Below are 22,537 nucleotides of genomic sequence, written 5' to 3'. Positions count from 1 at the left end.
CAGGGGTTATGGTAATGATTGCAAGCGCCCCAGTAATATTCAAGTACAATCTCCAGCGGACAGTTGTTCTCAGCTCGGCGGGCGGCTGAAGATATAGCTGTTAGGTTATGCACAAGAAGTCTAGGACGCGAGTAATGTTAAAAGACACAGATCACGAGCAAGTAGGAGGTACAGGACAACCAAGGAGCGATTGCTTTGGCTAGCAACGCCGGATACCACGCTAGGACGAAGCATGGGGATACAAAGCACCACTTCATTCGAGACAATGTGCAACTACTATTCCAGGACATCGATTACATCGACACTTAGAAACAACTCGCAGACATGTTGAAAAATGCGCCGTTCGCTAAACGAACGGTCGCCTCTTCTCGCTTGCCATCCTGGCAAAGCGACGCAAACACCGCCGGTCTCTATGTTAGAGCCGCGAGATTCACAAACATCAGTGATGCACCCGAATCCAGAAGGAGGGTCCTCACATAGTCATAGTACACAATTATCTTGAGTCTTGCAACATATCAGATAGAAAGCTCCTCGTACTCGAGCGCTGTGACCAGCAGGGTTCAGGTCCGAAATTTCGAGACCTCAGAGACTATGCTACCCATTTTGATCCACAACTCTGAACTAAGGGGTTGCTTCAGAGTCTGCGCCAGTAGGGCATCCCACACCTACTGCGCTCCTGCATTTCCCGACCCCTCAGTGGTCGACGCAGAACTCATGCGTCTCGCACGCTGGTTCTTGCCATCGCCCTTTGGATAGGAAGTCCTCTTTCTGGCCGTCTTCGCCCCAGCAGGAACCCTGACATAGCAGCGAGCCATCATATGGCCGCGCTTGTTGCATTTATAACAGACAACGTCCGCATAGCCCAGCTCCATGGGAGTGGCTCTGACCTCTCGGCCGACGGCTTATACCAAGCTGTCGCCGAGGCACTGTTGTAGGATTGCTTCTCAACCAAGGCAATTTGAATTGCGTCTTCCATCGTCGACGGCACCTTTCTGGAAAAGGCCTGTCGCGATGGGCCATGCCGTAGTCCGTTCATAAACGTGGGCACCATAATGTGCTCCGGAATCGGACCTACGGTAATGGACGCTGACAGCGAGCGCATCTCTTGCACATACTCTTGCAGAGATCGCTTCGCCAGTCACACTCCTAAGAAGCGTGTATGAAGCAACACTTCGTTGTTCAGCGGCTGGTACATGGCGCGAATCTTTTCCTTAAAGATCGCCCATGTAGAAAACGCCTTTCTGTTCGCCATAAGCGCCGAGTAAGCTTTCTCTGAGGCCTTACCGCGCAGATGCGAAATGGCGTACGACACAATCCGGCTGTGGTCCTCGATGAGCTGCGCGACACCGCATTGCTCGACGGCCAAAAGCCAGTGGACAATCGTGTGTGCGTCGCTACACTTCCATCAAACTTGGGCGGGTCCATGTGAATGGGCCTCGGCTGATGCGGACGGGCCGAGAGTATCTCAACAGTCCTGTTAAAAGCCTTCCGCCGAACCTGCTCATGTGCCAGCTCGTCCTGAATCTAAGTGACAGACTCCGCCGCAGCATGGCTCTGTGCCTCGGACGCGGCTCTCCGCTGTCCGATCACGAATGCCTCAAATTGCCCCAACTAGGCAGCATGTTGCTCAGGAGGACTACCCAGGAGCGTGGCAAGGGCTTGTTTACCAGCGCTGCGCCATAAGCCCTGCCACCTACCGATGATGTTCGGAGAGGTGAAGGAAATGAGACCAATCAATATTGAGGCTCACCCTCACGTACACACGCAGAGATGCGGGTCGTGGGAAGGATTTCAAGTGCTACCAAGTGTAGGCGGGCACATTGTAATGCGGCCACGCTCTACTTAGACACACACCCTAGCACAGCGATGAAGCGGTTTAACCAGCTTCTCTTGCGCGTAGTGAGGTAGTTGCGGTGGGCGCGTTAGCGACCTCACCCAACGCACTAAGTACTCTGGTTAAGTGTCGTCACGGGAGCGGTAATCCGGCTCCTCGTGCGCACTCACCAAGTAGGAAAAAGTTTTCAGACTGATTTATATTTAATCGTATTAAATATAAATATCTATTTTTACTTATCAAAATACCTATTTTACCAATCAAAACGTCATCTCTATAGATAGCACTTAATATGTATTGCGAGCGTACCTTTCTAGATACCTCGCGTGACGGATGACGCTTGCCGTCATCCCTCCTAATGTGAATGCACTCCTGTGCATCACATACATAAGGGTTGGTCACAAATGTGAACCTCACCGAGTGCTGGGTCCAATTTCTTTAATATAGTAATTGGCTGTCTCCTTACGCACACCAAGTGTATTTAACGGAGACTGTGTAACATTAGGGCAACTTTAGCCCGCCACATATGGAGCGAGGTAGCTCCGCTACACCTGGTAGCACCATTAGTCAATCTATCCCTGAGTCTATATAAGACTAAACTTCTGCCGTGGTGGAATCATTCCGCGAACCTATAGAGGCAAACGCGTAACGTTTAAGAAGCTTATAATTTTGTTTGGGCTGGATCGCATCGATCACATCCGTTCCCAGGGCCCAAAAGTTCTTGATGCAAAAGCTTGGAGCCTTAACGCAAAATGAATTTTCTCTAATCAGACAATTCCAGGACCACTTAGCGGTATCTATACCAAATCGAAGCCTAAGGCTCGCCCTCTTGTTGTCACGTTAAAAGATATGAAGGCAACGATAAAGAATAATCATTTTTTGGAAAAAAAAAGAAAACGGCCCTAGGCTCTATTAACGAACTTAGAGATAGCCATGACCATTTGTTGCTGCTGTTAGGATCAGTCATGATCCTAACAGCAGCAACAAGTGGTCATGGCTATCTTTAAGTTCGTTGGTAGAGCCAATGAGTGGGCTTTCACATGTATCACGTTTAAAGACGTCGCACAGCCTTACGTGGGATTTCCTGGAACAGCACCTGCTCGCATGTATGCACCGCCTAATCAGACCTTACGCATACGATCGGGAAATTTCTCAATACCTGGACATAGTCCTCTAAGGTAAACGGACCCTAGAGGACTATGTCCAGGAAAAGAGAACTTTCATGCTGCTGTGTACCAAGACTGATTGTATAAGTGTTTTTATTGACCATCTTTATGGAAGGCCTCAAAGCGGGTGTAGCCCCCGGAAGTTTACCGATCCCATATCGATATATTCGAAGCGGCGGTTGACGTGGCGTTAATCACTGAGTTCGACTTAAAGTACTCTCGCGTTTGTACGTAAAAACACATTATTGGCTCTTCGTGTACACTGCTACATCTAATAGACCGGAAAAAAACAAGGAACTCAGTCTCGCTGAGGAAGGAGAAGAAGAGCTTCAATATTGGGAACAGCATAGAAAAATCCATAAATGTTATATGTGCGAGTGCACAAGCACTTGCCCCCAGCTTGTTCGCTGCACAACTCGCGCAAGCTCGAGATTTCAGACAGAGGAGGTATATAACGAAAACAAAAGTGAATATTCTTAGCAGTTCCTTCCTTTGTGCCTTGTGCTCTCACAGCCACTTTTGCTAAACGTAACTTATGCAAACTCGAGAGTAAGCGACGAACACCGGTTTCGTAACGGTCCAATTAATACAAATACTCCAATGATAGCTCCATCCCAAACAATAATCATCCTTGGTCGTCGACTCGACGCCTCGTCTAACCAACAACGCCAAATTTAGCGCAATCCAACAAGATCGCGCAGCTCCGTCATTCTTGGCGTCAGGAGTGACTTTATCAGCAGGTCAACCTTCATTAATCGAGATTCCACCAACTCCACGTGACGATTCCCTAATAGCGTAATCATGGATAAATTTAACCCGTATATCCACGTGTTTTGCGCTTGCCCATGCTGTCTTCAGATTTCAGCCGGCTTGATTGTCCATCATCATGCACATAGGTTCTGTCACCTTGAAATCAAGCTCGCGCACCAGCTCTTTAAACCCAAGAAGCTTGCGTCCGACATGCAAGGCGGATGTTGACTCTGCCTCCATGGTTGACAGGGGCACACCCGTATGCTTCTTACTGACCCAATGTATGATTCCACGATCCATAATAACAACACCACCGCCTACTGATTTTCTATCATCTTTGTCTGCAGCATAGTCTGAGTCGCTGTAACAGCTTACAACGACAGTGTTGTTCAAGCTCTTTGTCACATCCGTCCCTCGAATTCCACAATGAATGGAATTGCCTGACATAGTTACTAAAGACTTTGGCGTAGATAATGAGAAAGATCTGGCTCTCCAACTTGTTAGGTCTCTGTACGGGCTAAAGCAGGCCGGCAGATTATGGAGTCGGCTGCTTCAATATAAACTGGAAGAAGCTGGTTTTACGCGATGTACGACTGAAGTGTGTTTATATTTCAAGTGTTTGGGATGCGATATGACAATCGTTGGCGTTTACGTCAATGATTTGCTGGTAACAGCATCTTCTGCCGCGCTGGTACAGAATTTTGCTCTCTGTCTTCAAATATTTTGTCTATTGTCGACCTTTCGGAGATGCGATAGTTTCTTGGTTAACGTATTGAAAAGGACAAGAAGGATGGCTTTTACGTTTGATCAATAAGCAGCAATTGAAGAGCTTTTGGAACATCACGGTCTTGCTAAAGCTTATGATGTACACAGACCAATTAGTGACGACAGCCATGATGCAGACTGCCAAGATGCGAGGCTTTTCGAGAATGTGAAGGACGGCAAGGGACCGATAATGTGGGTCTTCATGTCGCTCGTGGTAAGCCTGCTGTGGATCGCCCGCTGCACCCTACAGGACATCAGTTTTTCGGTGCATAGGGCAACGCGGCGTACGTATCAGCCAACCGTAAGCGACTGGAAGCTTGTCAAACGAATCGCTTGCTAACTCAAGCAAACGAAGACACTGAAGCCGAGGTAAATTTTTCATAATCTTGTCCTTATCTGCTTAAACGTAGGCGCTAGGATATCCACGTGCTTTGCCGGCACTCTCCAGCAACGCGCAAAAACAAGACTGACATTGACAGGGTTTAATTACTTACCGCCGCAAACGTGAGCCCGTAATCAATGCCGAATAGCTGCTCGTTACCGCAGGCTACGAGCCTGGCCTTGAGTCGTTCAATGGCGCCATCGGCGTCTGTTTTGGTTTTAAACACCTATTTGGTGTGCAAAACGTGACTGCCCTTGGGTGGCACTACCACAATCCATACTCCATTCTTGTCCAAGGCATCGAGCTTTTCCTTCAATGCAAATTTTCACTTGTCCTTTTATCTGCTGCGCATGGCTTGCCCATAATTCTTCGAGTCAGCCTCTATTACGCTGTTCACCACAGCACGAGCTTGTTGGTGGGCTTAAGTATCTATTTTCTCACCTGAAACCTTCTTGTTTGCCTTTTGTGTGGCCGCATGAGTCTATAAGCATCGCGCGTCCAAGAACTCCTTCGTCTTCGGGCTTTGCTTCTGTTCCCATCTGGAAAATTTAAGTAGTCGCTGTATCTTCACCTTCGAGAAGTGACGTCTGAGCTGCTAATTTGTTTAGACGTGAGTGCCTCGATATTCCGGACATGCTGAGCCACAAAGACAAGCCTTACTTTTGAAATATATACTCTTAGCCCTTGATTTTGTCACTTCTCCCAATAATTACACCAACCTTGATATTTCTCGTCCATAGACTTGTTCGTCGCGTCGCAGTGTCCTGTATATCGTGAACGATTTCGCTAAGTATGGGCGTGTTGTTCGTGAGAATTTGAAGTGGCAAATGCATCCCTGCGTTGGCCAGACTGGGACTATAATTCAGAATCTAAACCGAAAAAACTATATTCAGCTGCGTCCCCCAAAAGCTGAATTGTAAACCACAGGCAAGAATCATGCTTCGCATCGTGTTTATTATGGTGCGGTGCATTCTTTCGTCGTTTCCATTACTGGCTTGTGGCTCGCGAATTCAAGTTTTAATTTCACAAACAAGTTATCTCCAATCACGAGGAAATAGATCGGAGCTGTTTTTTTCATCAAATTTTTTATTGGACTACTGTGGGCTTTTTGTTCGACAATTACTCATTTAAAACAAAGACAGCGCGCAGGCTTGGCATTGGTTCTAAGATGTCGCGATGAATAAAATTCAATGTATTACCACTTTAAAAAATAATAAAGAAAGCTGCGCTCTAATTCATTAACATCGTGACTACTGCTTTCACCCTGCAATTTTAACAATTGCCCAAGAGGGCGCCTCTCAACCTCAGCGCGCGAAAAAAAGCGCAATCGAGGTCGGCAGAGAACTTTACTAACGATTACTTAGAACCCAACATCGCTTTAAAATGTTGATATCCACGCCGCTTTTTATAATCTGCCTATATACCCTGCGATAGTGATTATCTAAGAGCTGCTCTGACATGTTGCCCTCTGTTCATTCTGATTAAAACGAGACGAGATCGGTCTTTAATTGGCCGCTTTCGAAAGTAAGAGATTAAATTGTTTCTTTAAAATAGACTCGACACAATAAAGTCTTATCGAGATTGCATACAAGCGTTTTTGCGGAGCGATTTGTCCATTATCTTGGGGACCGAGAAAAGAAAGGCATGTATGTAGAATCTCTGCCACGAACATTTTAAAGTTCTGACCGCACCCGTTTAACGCCCGTCTTATGATCACAATCCAATTAGTAAGTAGCATTCATGTACATCCGCGCATTAAAGAGATTTGCACATATTGAAGAGATGGATAATTTACGAGGACAAAGATTTTGAGAGACCCCGCTTGTCCTTAATCGGCGACGCATTTGTAATCACGCGCTGCATCGGTCATTGCAAATGCGTAACTTTTGTAGATGTTCTTACGGTGACAAAGTAGGGCCTACATATCATTTCTTTGGCGCTAGGTGCTTCCTGACCTTATAGCCAAATTAAATAAGCTATTTAATTATGTTTAAGTGGTGTCATTTCAATTTATTTAAAAAAAAAGCTAACTGGGTAATAACTCGTCTCATGCTAAATGTTTGACTCATCATGTACACCTAAATCTGAGCTGAAGGCGGGTTGTCGCCCGCAGCAGACGACTGAACGTCTCCTGGTTTGAATCTGCCGCAGCTGCATACAATCGTGCAGCCGCTTAATTTGTCACCTTAAAGGCGCACCGCATGGACTTTTAACTATGCGATGAATCAGTTGGAATGTCTGCAGATCAACAAAAGCTTTTCTTTCGCAGAGTACTTTATGTACGTAACATCACCCCCCCCTGATTGATATTCAATTTAGTGCCTGTTGGGGTCTGGGTAGCTCGTTATGCTATTATACTATCTATAAGGGGAATATAATAGATTAAAAGTATTAGCTTTAGAGACAATATTGTCACTATTATCATTCATGTTGTAGTAATGCAACAGATCTGTTCATTGGTTGATCTATGTCTTTAAAACAACCCCGCCAATCGCTGCTAGACGCGCGAATGTGCGAGTCGCTATCTAATAGATTAATATATTAAGTCTGGCCTGTAAGAATTCTTAAATGAGTAACTTAAATTTATTAAATACATTTTTACTTTTTTTTCCTAAACTAAATTGATTTAAGCACTACTAAGTATTGTATTGTTGCTATGTTATCGCTTAGCAACTTAAGGTTCTACCTTTGCACTTCGTAAATAGAGGTACCTTGTCTATACTGTTATTAGTGCAGCTTAGCTAGTACTACAGCATACTAGCGAAAGGCGACCCTTTACAAAGCATTATTGTGTTGCAAATCATAGTAATATTATAGAAGTAATTGACCCTATCCTGCTGAAGGTGATGTTGCAACTCTGAAAATACATGTGTGCACATGTAGAGAAGGATAGATTTCCATACAAAGTTTGTTTGGGTGTTTCTACCAAAATGGTATACACAGTAGATAAATAGTTTATAGTGAATTGGTAGTGACAGCATTAACCGAGAGGTCACGGGTTTGCTCACTGTCGCTGTATGTAAGATTAAGCCTATAAGGTCCTGATGTCTGAGGTTCATTAGCACTATCATGTCAGATAGTGACGTCACCCATTTTTGCTGCTTTGACACACATCAGAAGGAAGGTAATGTGACTACAAATAAGTGGTCAATAGCGATGAATGGCCAGCAACATTCAAAGAAATGAATGGCCAGGAGATAGATTTACTCCCAAATAACTCACTCAATTAATTTACTCATTTGCGGTAAAAAAGTCTCGGCCACAAGTAACCACTCTACAAGCATAGTCCTCGTCCTTAATTTTTACATCTAATGCGCTTATTGATTTTGGTGGTAGAAAAAGACTGCGACCCCTCTTGTGTGGTGAACATAAAATACAAAGTTGCTTTGAGTTTAATAAAAATCTGAGATAGCAGTCTGGACTATTGCAGACCAGGAGACACGCCTTCTTTAAAAGGTTCTCAGCTTAACAATAAAAAATTTACGAGCTGCTGGCTTTTTGACGGCAATTCTTGTTTGAAGGTCTTACTCATGTAGCTTGCATCCACGAAACATGAGAACGATTAGCTACACCAACTAGGCGGTTAATACTTTAGTTTAGTATAACGATTCCCTTAAGTACACCCAAGTTTTCTTTACGAAGACTGTGTAACTTTAGGAGGCTTTCTCCCGTTCCATAGGGGTCGAGGTGCTCGCTTTACTGGTACACTATAGTCAATCTGTTCCGGCGTCTGTCCCGGCCTTAGATTCTGTCGTTATTACCATTCCGCGCACCTGGGGGCTCACGTTTTCGTTTGTTTAGCTTTAATTTTGTTCGCTGGGTCGCATGATCACATTCGTTCCGTGGTCCCTGCGGTTCTTGATGGGGAGGGTTGGAGTCTTCGGGCAACTTAAATTTAGTCTTCTCAGACGATTCCAGGATCACTTAGTGTCATCTCTTGCTCAAATTCACTATTGTCCATGACCAAATTGAGTTCCGTTCTGGTTCTCGCTGTTCTAGAAGTCTAGGGTCGGATTGGTCGCGGCAGGTGCCATCCTGCACTTTTTCACCAGGCTTTTAGACTGTGCTCTTGCCAGGTCTTCGCTTGCTCGGGGTATTCTGGCATTTTCTGTTACTATTAAACAGTGTTCTCTGTTATGGTATTGGTGCTAGTCAATGGTAAGTCAAGTTTTTATTTCGATCTCGGAGTTGGGTCCGTGAGAGTGACCCCTTGCGTTCTTTATTTATTCTCGAGAAAATATGCTTCAATGCCTTCGCGTTGCTTGGAGTGACCTTGCGGTCTCTGTTCCTATGGACCCAACTCCCCTGTACTTGCTCGCATTCACTAATGTCTGATATCCTCGATGATCTGGCTAGCATTCCTCGCTCTGTGCGGGCAAGCCAACGTGGTGTGAGAGCTGCTAATCTGAACTCAGACGTTTACGGGTCAGTGAGATCCATCGACACCACATTCACCGTCGTTTGATTACCTCTGACTTATCGTTTGGGAATGGTCTGGACGTTCTGTTTATTTTGATTGGCTCAGCAGGTGCATCGCGGCGATTTTGGCGCTCAGGTGGGCTGAACAGTGGCGGTTGAATCACGTTTGTCCCCTCTTCTCCTCTACCGTCCTTTTTCCACCAGTCTTGATAGCGATTTGAGATACGATGTTACGACCCAACGCCACCTCGGCACTTCCGCATATTCCGTGTTGGGGGTGCAGAGTGAGAGTTGAATCGCGCTTTTCCACCTCGATCCTGCGCGCTCACGCACAATGTTGATTTGGCGCTCCCGGCGTCTTTCTCGGCAACCGGATCGTGTAAGACGCGTCTTGGTGTCCCGTATGTAGATATGTCCTCTAGTACTGGCAGACCACCGATGAGCCGAGTTGCTAATACGCCGATTCCTTGTCTTGAGACTCGCGATTGCAGGCGGCAGTCGCGGAACCTGTCTGACACCCTTTCTCCCCCACAAAACAAATCGATTCTTCAAATATCTGGTTTTCTGCGGCGTTCTGGCACCCCTGCAGGAACGCTTACGGAAGAAAGTTTCCTATAAAGTTTCTATGACCATGCTGGTTTGAAAAGGCTAAGGCAAACGCAAGCCCACTGCAGTCGAAAAAGACAAGCATTATATTTGATAGAGAGCAATTTGATTGCACGCGTACTTAAACCGATACCGCTCTCAAGGATTTGTCGAGGAATTTGGTTATATATTAAAGATTTTGCCTACCTCGACTTTACTCGAGACCGCCAACATAGAGGCCAATCTTCTATACGTACAAGGCAACGCGGGCACGATTGTACGCGCATAGCGAAATGCGACATGCACAGTTTTGCCTTTGTGAAGTATATCGAGGTGCTCGCCGTCAGTTTTTAATCGGTATCGCCGCAGGCAATCGGTGACGATGCGACTTTCATGCTATTTACCTATATGAGGTTTCTCACATCCCTATCAAAGGATCCACAACGTGCTACCAAGTGTGACGGGGGCGGCACTCATAACTCTAGAAGAAAATTGTGCATATGTGTCTGTTAGTATTCTTTATAAAAAGTAGATATAATCATTGCGCTTAATTTATGGACATGTTTCACGGTCGCGAAACTTGACGGTATGACGGAATATTTGAGAAAGCAAAAGGTTAAAATTTCATTTAAGCACAACTTTCGTGCTAAAATTCAAAATTACTAAATTAGATTTTACAGGAATGTCACTGCACAAACTTCTTAATTAAACAAGTCACTAAATAAAGACTATTGGACAATATCTTCAGATCTTCTTATGTTAATATTGTCAAATTGTCCAATCAATCCATTCATGTAACCAAGTTTTGTTCGTTTATAGCCATTAGCACACAATCCGTTACTTTCTAACCCTCTAATCCTAATTACCTTGCTTAGTGTATGGTGAAGAAGACAGGGTGAGGGATAATATTTTTAAGATCAAGTAAGTCTGTAAAATTCCGCCTAAAAGCTGCTTGGTGCACACCGAAGTAGAGTACCCCATTCTAGTCACTCAAGCCATGGTAAACGTCGGAACGCAGACGCAGCTAATTCGGCCGGTGTGTTTTTGCATTTCTCAATTCCTCTTTTTAGGAATATCACATTCTCATTTGTATTAAACCATCAATAGGCCACGGTGGTTGGCGTCGAGGAAGATATTTTGATTGGCGTTCGCGTGCGCAAGAGCTTTGGCTCGCGCAGTTTCTGGGGATCTGTCGTAGGATGCTACTGGGTCTCAGGAGGACTCTTTTACAAGGTGAGTTTTGATGACGGCGACGTCGACATATTCACCGCGGACGAAGTGCTCCAAGATGCTGAGGCAGCCAAGACGCATGCCAAGGAGGATCCACGCACGAAAGAAAGCAATACAACAAGCAAATCATCCGCAGTAGCGGATGAATACATCGATTTGATGCGACAGTGCACGCTTAAGCGAAAACGAGACGAGCACGCAAGTGTTTCTCTGCCGAATATTTGTCGGGTAAGTCTATGGGGCCAGCGACTTTATGCTTCAATTTTTACCAATGAAAAGAACGAAACATTTATCCGTGAGCTCTTAAAAACTGACAATGGGAAAATGGGCGAGATGGAAGCCACGGGGCTCGTCGAAGTCGGAGATTTGCTCCTTGCTGTCAACGAAATTCGAGTGCTTGGGATGTCTAATAAACAACTCGCCGAGCTCATTCGGAAGCCAACGCGTCCTGTGGTTCTAACATTATATCGGCCGCAGCGTTTTCAGCGTCCACAAGAACCGCTCAAGATGCAACAACCAAATTACGTTCTCTCAACCGTAACATCTATTCCTACGACACGAGAAGTGACAGCCGACGTCGTGGTATCGCAACCACTATCGACACAAGCGCCATTTGTGCTGCTGCCATCTCCAAGTACTGCTTTGCATGGACACTTGAAGCCCGCGAATCAGTTTGCTCAACAGTTTTCCCATGCCTTACAACGAATTGCAGACAAGGAATTGATTCGGCAACGAAATCACAAGAATCTTGTGGCACACCAAAGTACTTGTATGCCGACCACTTTGAATCACATGGAGGGGACCCCACAGCCTACTCAAACACATTCTACAGATGCTGTTCGTGCGCTGCCAGTCGTGCAAGCAGTGCAGTCAACGCACCAACGACCGAATTCTACAGCTACAATTCGACATGATGTACCCGGTAATTTGCCACAAGTGTCGACAGGTTTTGTGCAACAGCTACCGATTCATTACCATTCAGTGGCTGGTGCGGTTACTGGTCCTCTCTTTCAATCCACGCAGGCTTTACATACCTCGACAATCGATAGTACCACGAAACAAACACAGAGCCAAGGTGTTGGAGTGCAAGGAACGATAGTAGGGGGACCACCCGAGGAAATGTATCGAAAGGGATTGCAAGAAACTTGGAGCTCTTCTGGTCCGACTTTTACAGCAAGCATGCAAGGAACCGAGACGTTACCCAAGCATTCCAACGAGGAGTTGAAAGTTGCTCCGTTTTTAAGGACAAGTTCGAGCTCGTTGACGACGACGACGTCACTGCTAGTAAATGAGATGCCGCAAGGTAGCGACGTTGACAACCCGTTACATGCACTGTCGTTCTTAGCACCGAATGCAGTGGGTGCATTTGAGAATTCCTTCATGTCACCAATTGATTCTCATGCGGAACTTGCCCGGCCAAGGAACGTTGACGATAATACGGCGGATAATGTCGTCGTTACTCGATCACGTGATAGTCTCGTGGCCATTAATGTGTATCGCGACCGATTATATTTAACGTTAGGCTTGCAAGGGTCGTTTATTGCGGTCACTTCTTTCGTCGTGGATGAATTTGGACATCGAGGGGAAGTCGAACTGAGCGGAAAAGTTTTTCTTGGCGACGTATTAGTTCGAATTAACAACACAACAATTCATCCAGGCATGACGCCATCAAATGTAGCTTACTATGTTAATAGCTGTGCACGACCAATTACGCTGTGGTTTGAGCGGGCCTCGTGGGACGTTTTAAATGGCAAAGCATAGACTCATTCTCGAGGATTCCTATTTATTTATCAAGTCAAGAGATGCTGGACAAAACTCAACGATATCTTTTAACGAACGTCGATAAAATGCGAGTGGGGAACATGGTTCACTATGTTAATCACGATACGTACGCTTCTGGGCTGGTCTTCTAAAAGACATTGTCGTATTTCTCCATAGCGCCCGACACCGCATCGACCACTCGGACCTCATTCATCACGTACACGGAGCGGAAAGCACCAGACTCGTCAAAACGCTGAATTGTACGCAAACGCCGCGAACTATCGATTCCTGTAATTGTCTCCACCATCAACGGGCGACCTACACCAATTCATCATTCATGTAACCATTTCCAATTCAAAATATAAGATTTCAAAAAAATAAGCACTATTGTACCTGTACGCTTCGAAGTAGCCGTGGTGATAATGACATTCAAACCAAGCTCTTGCATGGTAATTTCCGAGTCTCGTAGCGTCGGATCATCGGTTTCAATCTTAAGAATGCCGTCTGACACTGCTTTGATCCACATGTGCTGCATGGATGTTAATCCACTCATTGTCGTCCTCGACTGCCGCTGACTCCACACACCTTCGTCGTCGCGAAATACAAGGTCGCTTGAACACACTTGACTGCCTTCGTCTTGCAGAGGAACCGTAATAAGCTCTCCGTTCCAACGGCCTTCCATGCTAGGTAAAACATGAAAACTGCAGCCGTTGACACGCACGGACAATTGATTAAAAAACGCACGGCTTTTGCCTGCATGCTTCGATCCAAAAGGTAGTGGAACACTCTTATGCTGTGAGCGCGAAACGATGCTTTTCTCCATCCCCAATCGATGCACCGTGCCATCAGATCCTGCAGCCCATATATTGTCTAAACGAACCAAATTAGTATTGCTTACTCCGCCAAGTCGTTCTGTAAAAGGCCTTACCTTCTTTGAGCATTTGCATATTCGTGTCTTCGTGTTTACGGCGGTTTTTAATGCTCTCGGCTAATAACCGATAGTTCAGTGGCTGAAAAGGCTGGTGTGCTGCCTCAATGTGAACGAGCACGTCACCATCTGTGATGCCCAGCTCAGCCAGCGTCTTTTCATCTGGAAGCTCCTTACCCTTGTGCAAGAGCAAAATGAAGTTGACATTCTTCCCGCTTTCCTGGTAAGCCGCCTTGACACCCGCCACGCTTTCCTGTGGCGTCGTTTCAAGCGTAAATGACATGGTATCACTCTTAATCGTCACCTTAATCGTCTCAATAGAAGCAGGAGATGATGCAGTGGGAGTAGCCATGGCTACGTTGTCTTGGTGGTGACTCATGCGGTTGCGCACTTCAATTCTATTGTGGCGTTTAGCAAAGTTTTAAAAAGACTTTCGAAAGGGTTCTAGAAAAAAAGTAAATTGAAGATTTTGGTCTCTAAATTTGCATTTCCGTTATATTGTTACTAGTATTAAGCTTTTACAACATTAAGAAAACACAAACTTTTACATAAAGACGAAATATTTTGTCTCGATTAACAATAACTTAAGTTAATCACCACATTTTATAATTTGGCGCAAACTTGAGCCGCCCGCAAGGTACATTTATGCTTTGCAAGTGATCTCATCAAAGCCAACTGTGTACAGACCTTTGTTGTAATGATCGATTCTGGATAATGAAGAAATTCTTCACCTGCTTCCGCAGAGCGCCAAGCTGACGAGCCATTCAAGGCTCATAGTTCTGTTAGTACCGGACACGCTAATTTTCGAATGCCAGATAATTAAATTCGCTCTATCAAGGCTTGCGTTCAGCATAATCGTAAAAATGTACCGCCAATGGCTGTTCAAGGGTGCATCTAAAAGGCTGGAGTCGTTACAGCTTTTAGCGAGGGTCATCATATGTCTCCAAAAGTAAAACACTGGTCCCTTTAAAATAAGACGTCACCCCCTGTGCAATTTTATATATAAAGAATGTGCCAAATGTAGGAAGTTGCCACGCATTAACACTCAATTTAATCAAGGGAGTATTTTTGGAGGAAGGTGTGGGTGGAATTTAACCCGTCGAATGCGCGCTGCTAGGCATGATCGCAATTCTTACAATTGCGCCTTCGCAAGCGTGAAATAACGGCCTACGTAATAAGGAACTTGCTTTTTGTAAAAATAAGAGGTGCATAGCTAACGCGGATGTCGGTAACATTTCTAATAAAGGATGGCTGTGGTGTAGTTGCGTTGATGGCAATATTACCAGTAATTGCAACTGCATCATACGACACTTTTCGTGGCCCAGATTTCAAGGAGGTATATTTTGTAAGCTTTAAAATGTAACGGGGTGTATCGTTACATGAAATTAACACTTAAAGGTTGTTAATTAATATATTATCTAAAAGGTAGATAATATTTGGAGAATATTACTTTATATAGTAATGCTCGGAAATCTTATCCATGAGTAGGTATAAGCCGTTATATCTATTTATCCCGAAGACTAATCAGCTGTAAGCGTAAACAAAGAGAGAGAGACTGATAAGATTCTAATTGCTGTTTAGTATAAGCTTAAATTAAGTTAGCTTTTACAAAGATAGAACAAGAGACACTTAATTATATTTAATTCAGTTTTAATTTTACCCTCTTTAAGGTAGTTGTCATAGAGAGAAGTCTTCCTCTGCACGTACTAGTGTACGTGAAATAACGTTTGGCACCACTCGTACTGAAGCAGTGCGAAGTGGACTTGTACTGAAGCAGTACAAGTCGTAGTGCCTCGTTACACAAAAGGTCGTAGCTCTTGAAAACCGTGTTGCTAGAAAGAGTCGAGGAGCACCAAACTCCCATATAGGATCTAAATGTGATTGGCTCAAAACATACTCATACCACTTACTATTCCAAACGAAAATATATTCCTAGATAGGGTAAGCTACACCATGAGGTTCCCACACACACACACTATGATTGGTCGATTAGATACCACGTCTAAGCGAATGATAGTACTTAGAATAGGACCTAGATAGTTTAAGAGAAGCTTTAGTTGGCCATAGGGCAATCCGTAAAGCACGTAGCTTAGTCAAACACTTATCAATCAGCTTTCAACAGCAACAGCTGTTCTATTCTAGTCCCTCTACCAAACTCTACCGTCTGATATAATCGGCTTCCTCGAAACTAAGTAGCACTTGCCGTGTTATCAAGATTTCAAGTTAAGGGTACTCGTGACCACATAGTGCGAAGCGAGTTATCTTGTTGATATTGGTTGCGAGACACATAGTGGGAAGCGCTCGATCACAAAAGGTTGTCTTACTTGTGAGCGAGCTTGAGCGTTCGGTGGCTAGTTAGTGTGGTTCCCACTCTAAGTGGTACACACAGTTGGGTCTCACTAGGACAAAATTCGAAGTAAGTTTTATTTAGTTAAACCCGTTTAGCATTACTCTGAGCCACCCATTCTTGAAGCCTCATTAATTGGTCCATGTAGGTTGGTAATTACGCTAAGTAAAAACAATTGTGACGAATGATAACTTAAAGAGGGAATAAAAAGATGGAAGGGGCGTACGTCTTAACCACTTGAGCTATTTTCATTTCCGGAGCGGTTGCTGGCGGCAATGACAAATCGTGTGTCCCGCACTCGCTACAGATGGCACTCAAGCTTTCGGGGCACCTGAACTAAAGCGCGCAGCTTTCCGAAATATGGGCAGCCTATAAGGCGATAGCAGCCATATCAAGGACACCTCTTGGTGAAAGCTTCGTCAAGACAAGCGACATCATACGATATTTCTCCAAGAACGCTGCCTCCTGCGGAATCATCATCAACATGAGAACTCTCAAAACAATTTTTTTGATAGAGATGGTGCCGGACCGATGGCAATCGTATCTCGCGTGCTGCACAACACCAATGGTGTGCGGTTGCTGCGCCCCGGTATGTACATCGTTGGCGCGTTCAAGCGCAACATGAGAGCGCACTGCTTCGTGATGCAGGTAACCAAGGTTGAAGATGTTGTTGTGCGGGAAGATAGAGTTGATTCCGCTATCGGTGACCAAAAGTGGCGTAAGATGATAAAGTGTATTCGCAGGATCGAGGTGCATGCTATTTTCGAGTAAGAGATTAAGTCTTAGAGTGGCAGGTAATGCGCTCCTAATCTATACGTCCTTTCGAGGTTCGCGTACCCCTTTTTCTTTTTGGGCCTTTTCTAGTCGCTGCAGTTTTGGCGCTTTTCGGTTACCGTGCTAGCTACAGAACTCTTCTCAAGGCTCATATGTTCCCGGATCCGCAAATGGGTCAGTCGGTTACATTCCAGTCCGTTGATTCGAGTCCAGTGACAAGCTCCGCACTAAATCAGCTTTTTTTAAAAAAATCAAATTTTGTACGAGGCGGGGTTGGAGCTCGGACGTACACTTCCTACAACTAAAAAAACAACCACACAACGTCCAGCAACTCAATAATTATTGCTCAAGTGAAAACCTGAGTGAATTTTCAAGTACGAACGCGGACTTTCAACAAAATGACAACAAGAAACACGAATGCGCATCTCACAGTCATTCAACTACCCACGAAAATCCTTCACGCAAAAAAAAAGTTTGTATTTTAATAATTATAATGGTCAGTAAATTACGCTTAGCTAGGTAGTTCGAGAAGTCACTAAGTCTATATTACAATATTGACAACCTTTCAACTGAGCTATTTTCATTTGTCCCAAAACACGTTACCTTAATGTTTAGCGGTGCAATACCAACACTCCCAGCTAAAACATACTGTGCTTGGAACCGAAGCCACTCGCTTATAGCAAGTACTGAGATGCTTAGCCCCAGTGCATTTTTCAACATGTCTGCGAGTTGTTTCTAAGTGTCGATGTATTCGGTGTCCTGGAATAGTTGCTGCACATTGTCTCGAATGAAGTGGTGCCTTATATCCCCATGCTTTGTCCTAGCGTGGTATCCGGCGTTGCTAGCCAAAGCAATCGCTCCTTGGTTGTCCTGTACCTCCTACTTGCTCGTGACCTATGTCTTTCAACATTACTCGCGTCCTAGACTTCTTGTGTGCATAGGCTAACAGCTATATCCTCAGCCGCCCGCCGAGCTGAGAACACTGTCGGCTGGAGATTGTACTTGAATATTACTGGGGCGCTTGCAATCATTATCATAACCCCTGAAGCCGACCGTCTATCATCGTTGTTTCGACCGTAATATGCATCCAAGTACGCCTCGGTAGACGATTCCGATTTGGCGCTGAGTACTCAAGTAGCGCAGCACACAAATTGCTGCACTCCAATGCTGTAGTCCGGGGTTCTCCGGAACGCGTGACAGTTGAGTGACCACGTACGCAACGACGGGGGGGGGCGGGCACAAGTCATAATGTTCAGAAGACATCGAATCAAAGAGCGGTATGGCTTCGAGCGCATGACCGAACTTTCATTTTCCGTAGTAGGCGACTGCGATGACGATAGCGTTACATCTAATACGCACGGATTGTCGGCAATGTTGGCCACTCGTTGGCTGAACCTATTTACAACGTCGTCGATACAGCGAGTCTGCTTGATCAAGAGCGTCCTCGCTGTTCTGTCGTGATCAATCTCCACGCTTAAAGTAAAATTTGCCTTGCCCAACTCCTTCATTTTGAATGCGTTCTTGAGCATTTCCTTCACTTGGTTGATCTTGTTGCTTGTTTTGCTGCAATTACCATATCATCGACATACATTCCAACGTAGATGAAGCCTTCCTTGGATTGCTTGACATATGCACACTGATTCGCACCATAGGTCTCGGAAACATTTTTTGACGAAGATGCAATGTATTTTTTTGTTCCGGGCGCTTGCTGCTTGTTCAAATCCGTATATAGCCTTGTTTGGATGACATTCGTATTCTTGAGCATTGCCGATGCCAAGCAGAACCTCCTTGTTGATGTTGTCCGTCAACACGCTGTTAAGAAAAGCTGTGCCAATGTCCAGTTGCTCCATATGACAGTTGCACTCCGCACATACCGCGAGGATGATCGGGATAAAATTCATTTTGATGACCGATGAATAAGTCTCAAATAAGTCGACAGCTTAAAACCTCTCGCGACTAGTCGTGCTTGAAGCGCACGACAGTGCCATTCTGATCATGCTTTTTGGCGAAGACCTATTGACATCCAATGGCGCTATCAATCATGCCCCGTGGCTTTAGCCTCCATTATAGAACTTATATGCTTGTAGAGCTGTTACTTGTTGCCGAGACTGTAAAACATTTGGTGTATATTAATTAAGTGTAACATTTGTGAGTGGATTGATTCACGTCCTTTCATTCCTAGGAACGTTTCTGGCTATTCGATCCTATCGTCCATTGGTTTGTAAGCATATTATTTTCCTAATGTTGTAAGTCACAGCACAAAAATGGGGGACGTCACTTTCTGGCAGAATAACGCTGATAAACCCCAAACGCCAGGTCCCTATCGGTTCATTTTTTTGACATTGGCGACGCTCGAACCCGCTACCTATCGGGTGGTGCTGCCACATCTTACCGATTGAGCTTCAATGTAATTTTTTAGACTTACTTTGTCCCTACTTAAACAATACACTTATTATACAAACAATCAATTATGCAAATAAACTATCATTTCCTACCTGTGCACATATATAATTTTAGAGGTGCAACATCAAATTCAACATCCATGTCCTGTTCTGTCCATGCGACCAAAGCTCAGCGTCCATTGCTTCACGCCACTTTGCGGTATCGGCGCTAGTCATTGCGTGGTCGGCAGGTCGGTATCCTCACAAACGCTCACCGCATACGCGAGAACAGCCCCTGCAATGAGGCCATTCTCGTCGATCCTAGCACGTTTCAAAATTGGTGAGCAATCACTCCTATCTACGCCTTTTCGTTTTTTGATCTGTTGACAAGCATTAATATCGGCTTACATCGTCTTTTTCACGCTCCGCTTCTGGCCGAAATGTCGATCGGTCTTACCGTTGCATTTGAGACTGGAATTGAAACTCTGCTAATTACGCTCAACGGCGCGTTCAAATACCAGCAAACGTGGTACAGCGACGCTTGGTGTGTATCCTACATTTTCCATTTCGACTTCTGTGACCATATTTTCAAAGTTCATCCAAAATGGGCTATCTAATCTCATGGTGGTAAATCATTGCTTCGTCATTGTCCTTAGTCACCTGAACGACTGCTTCTGGCTTCATCACTTGCGTGTCGTATATTCCGTCCACTTCACGCCCATCCAATTTCACTGAACGGGTCACTTTATGCTTGACATAATCCAAATCATACACGCACGTAGCCTTTGACATTATCAGCATAGCCGAAGAACATACACATGAAAATATTGAGTTCCAGCTGTTACCTCTTCGCATCGTCGATGGGAGCGTCTACTTGCGACCGGAACACACGCAAATGATTTGTTTGATGCTTCGTTTATAAGGCCAACTCGTATGGCGTCATGTTAGGTTCGGCGTCTTTATGGAGCGGATTATAAGATACGCAGCTGTACTCACAGCTTCCGCCCACCATTCAGTCGGAACACCTTTGTTGTACAGCATACTGCGGGCCATCTCCATGATAATTCTGTTCGCGCTCTCCACCACTTTGCTGTGTTGAGGGCTATATGGAACAGAGCGCTGGTGTATAATGCCCTTCTATTGACATAAGCCAGCCATAGTTGTGTTCACGAATTCTGTTCATTTGTCGAAGGGTAAACATCTCATGCGTACACTCCGCTGGTTCTCATACATCTTAAACTCCTTGAAATTATCAGCCACTTCGTAAATGCTTTTACTCAAGAAATTGAGACATAGTAGAGTAGTCATCGAAATAGTGAGAATAAACTTGGCACCTCCCTTTGAGATTGTTCTCATTGGCCTGATGAAATCCGTGTGCACACGCTCAAGCACACGTGTCGTCGTTTTCATCAATTGTGAAGGAAATATCGTGACTGTCTGCTTCCCTTCAAGCAACTTTCCGTGCTTTTCTTAAAACAGGGATGCCTCTGGTCGATCGATGAGTCTTTAATAAAGCAGTCTTCTTCGGCTGCTATAACCCTTCCGCCTTAATTTCTTACTAGTCACGCAAACGCTTTCTCTGTAGTCTTTTTCTTGTGCAGCCTCTTCGATTCCTTTAAAAGCTTCTCCTTCACCTCAATCAGCGTGATGTCGTTCGCATACTCCACGAAATTAGCTCATTTTCGAACGGAAGACTGCTCAGAAGAACCACCAGCTGTCGCGAATCATCATCCGACTCCTTCATCGTCTGATGCCAAAAACCAGCTCGTCATAAACTTCAAGGTGTCCCGCCATGCTTGTGTTGTTCTGCATCTTACATTCGTGGAGTCGGCGCGACATCATCACTCAATTATGATGAGTCGAGCGCTTGTAGAAGTCGCGAAGCGTTCCCCATCCCTCCATAGCGCGCGTTGCTGACCGTATCTTTGTCTGATGTTGTATCTCGACGCCTTGAGCATTTATGCCTAGCGCATTGGCGTCGTTTACGAGCCATGCCTCCGTGATGTCATTCTCGTCCTTCGGAGACATAATGTGTCCCAGCAGACCCTTTCTCGTCAGGGTTGTCCTCATGTTGACCTCTCAGTGGTAATACTTATCACTCTTCTGGAGGAGTTCGGCACGTTTGCTGGCCATGGGTGGGTGAAGGCGTCGTTAAGAGAGGGCTTGGTCGCGGCTATTAATCTGTGAATACAGGACAAAACCGAAGTGAGTTATATTGAGTTTACCCTGTTTAGCTTTACTCAGAGCCTCTCATTCTCTAACCTCTCATTAATTGGTCCATGTCGGTTGCTTATTATGCTAAGTAAAACAATGTGACAAATGATAATTTCAAGAAGAAATATAGAAATGGAAGGGGGACGTGACTTGGGGGAAGCAAAGCCCTGGTGAGCCTTAAATACCAGTCACCGGTTCCAACTTTTCCATTGTGGGATATAACTTACGCCAAGTTTGGAGGGCGCCTTGTCCCCCACGTCTTAACCATTTAAGCTATTTTTAAACTTCCCAATCTATTGGTTTCCCAACAATTCAACTGCAAGAAGAACCTCAACCCAATCTAAAACCCAAACCCATCCCAGTTTGCGCTCTCCTATCCCAATGAAAAATTAAGCTGGAACATCCCGTCCTGTCGTCAGTGAGCTGTCATCCGTCCTAACTGGCTCTACTGCTAGTGTGGTGCTTAGTATCCAACCGGATACTACGGCTGGCCTATCCCATCCTTAGCTTTGGTCGCGACTGACTCTCTCTGGCGGCCTGCCAGCCGCGCAACCTGGCGCATCCCCGTCGTCGACCTGGACGGTCCCGATGATGTATCGATGGAACCTACTACGACTGGGCACGCCTTCCATATAGAAACCCGAGAAGACGACGAGACGATGGAACCGGTAGTGCTATCTGACACTACTGTCTCGCCCCCGCCTGCAGTTTCGCGGCCGACAATGGCGCATGCTGACGCAACAAGAACTCCCTCGTCCTGATAGCGCCGAAATGGATGAGGCGAGATGCCGGGTGGAAATGCCAAACCCTCTCACTTACGAATCTAGCGTCAATACACCGCTGGTGGCGACTGTTCGTTCATCGCATCTCGCATGGATCAAGCTCGGCCGTACGTTTTTTCTCGTGCGAAGTACGACATGGTTATCGAATACTCGCAAAACCTCCGCTTCAGAAGATCATGGCCTCGCTTTCCGGCAAAAGGGCATCGCAACGCTTCTTTT

At 45.3% G+C, this 22,537-nt stretch overlaps 3 protein-coding genes across 3 annotated transcripts; 1 reads left to right on the top strand and 2 right to left on the bottom strand.

Moving 5' to 3' along the window:
* Nucleotides 1-10,898: 10,898 nt before the first annotated feature.
* CCR75_007789 (uncharacterized protein) lies at nt 10,899-12,892 on the top strand (the record flags this gene model as incomplete). Its single annotated transcript, XM_067965846.1, has 2 exons — nt 10,899-10,937; nt 11,009-12,892. The coding sequence occupies 2 exons, from the start codon at nt 10,899-10,901 to the stop codon at nt 12,890-12,892; spliced, it is 1,923 nt and encodes a 640-aa protein (XP_067818990.1).
* Nucleotides 12,611-14,200, bottom strand: CCR75_007788 (uncharacterized protein). Its single transcript, XM_067965845.1, has 3 exons — nt 13,821-14,200; nt 13,286-13,762; nt 12,611-13,210 (listed from the first exon to the last, which is right to left on the bottom strand). The coding sequence occupies exons 1-3, from the start codon at nt 14,197-14,199 to the stop codon at nt 13,041-13,043; spliced, it is 1,026 nt and encodes a 341-aa protein (XP_067818991.1). The 5' UTR covers nt 14,200; the 3' UTR covers nt 12,611-13,040.
* A 2,336-nt stretch (nt 14,201-16,536) lies between these two features.
* Nucleotides 16,537-16,923, bottom strand: CCR75_007787 (uncharacterized protein; the record flags this gene model as incomplete). Its single annotated transcript, XM_067965844.1, has 1 exon — nt 16,537-16,923. One exon carries the CDS (start codon nt 16,921-16,923, stop codon nt 16,537-16,539), a length of 387 nt encoding a protein of 128 aa, XP_067818989.1.
* Nucleotides 16,924-22,537: the final 5,614 nt, after the last annotated feature.

The sequence above is a fragment of the Bremia lactucae genome, linkage group LG10 (assembly GCF_004359215.1).
Source record: "Bremia lactucae strain SF5 linkage group LG10, whole genome shotgun sequence".
Lineage (NCBI taxonomy): Eukaryota > Oomycota > Peronosporomycetes > Peronosporales > Peronosporaceae > Bremia > Bremia lactucae.
The sequence above is the reverse complement of the archived record's forward strand: the minus strand, read 5'-3'. Positions and strand labels throughout refer to the sequence as shown.

Bases quoted from the DNA above. Each gene is read 5' to 3' on its own strand.
- CCR75_007788 (XM_067965845.1), bottom strand. From the start codon at position 14,199: ATGAGTCACCACCAAGACAACGTAGCCATGGCTACTCCCACTGCATCA. The intron at 13,763-13,820 runs GTAAGGCCTTTT...TGGTTCGTTTAG, and splicing joins TATGCAAATGCTCAAAGAAG to ACAATATATGGGCTGCAGGA. The intron at 13,211-13,285 runs GTACAATAGTGC...GAATTGGTGTAG, and splicing joins GGCTACTTCGAAGCGTACAG to GTCGCCCGTTGATGGTGGAG.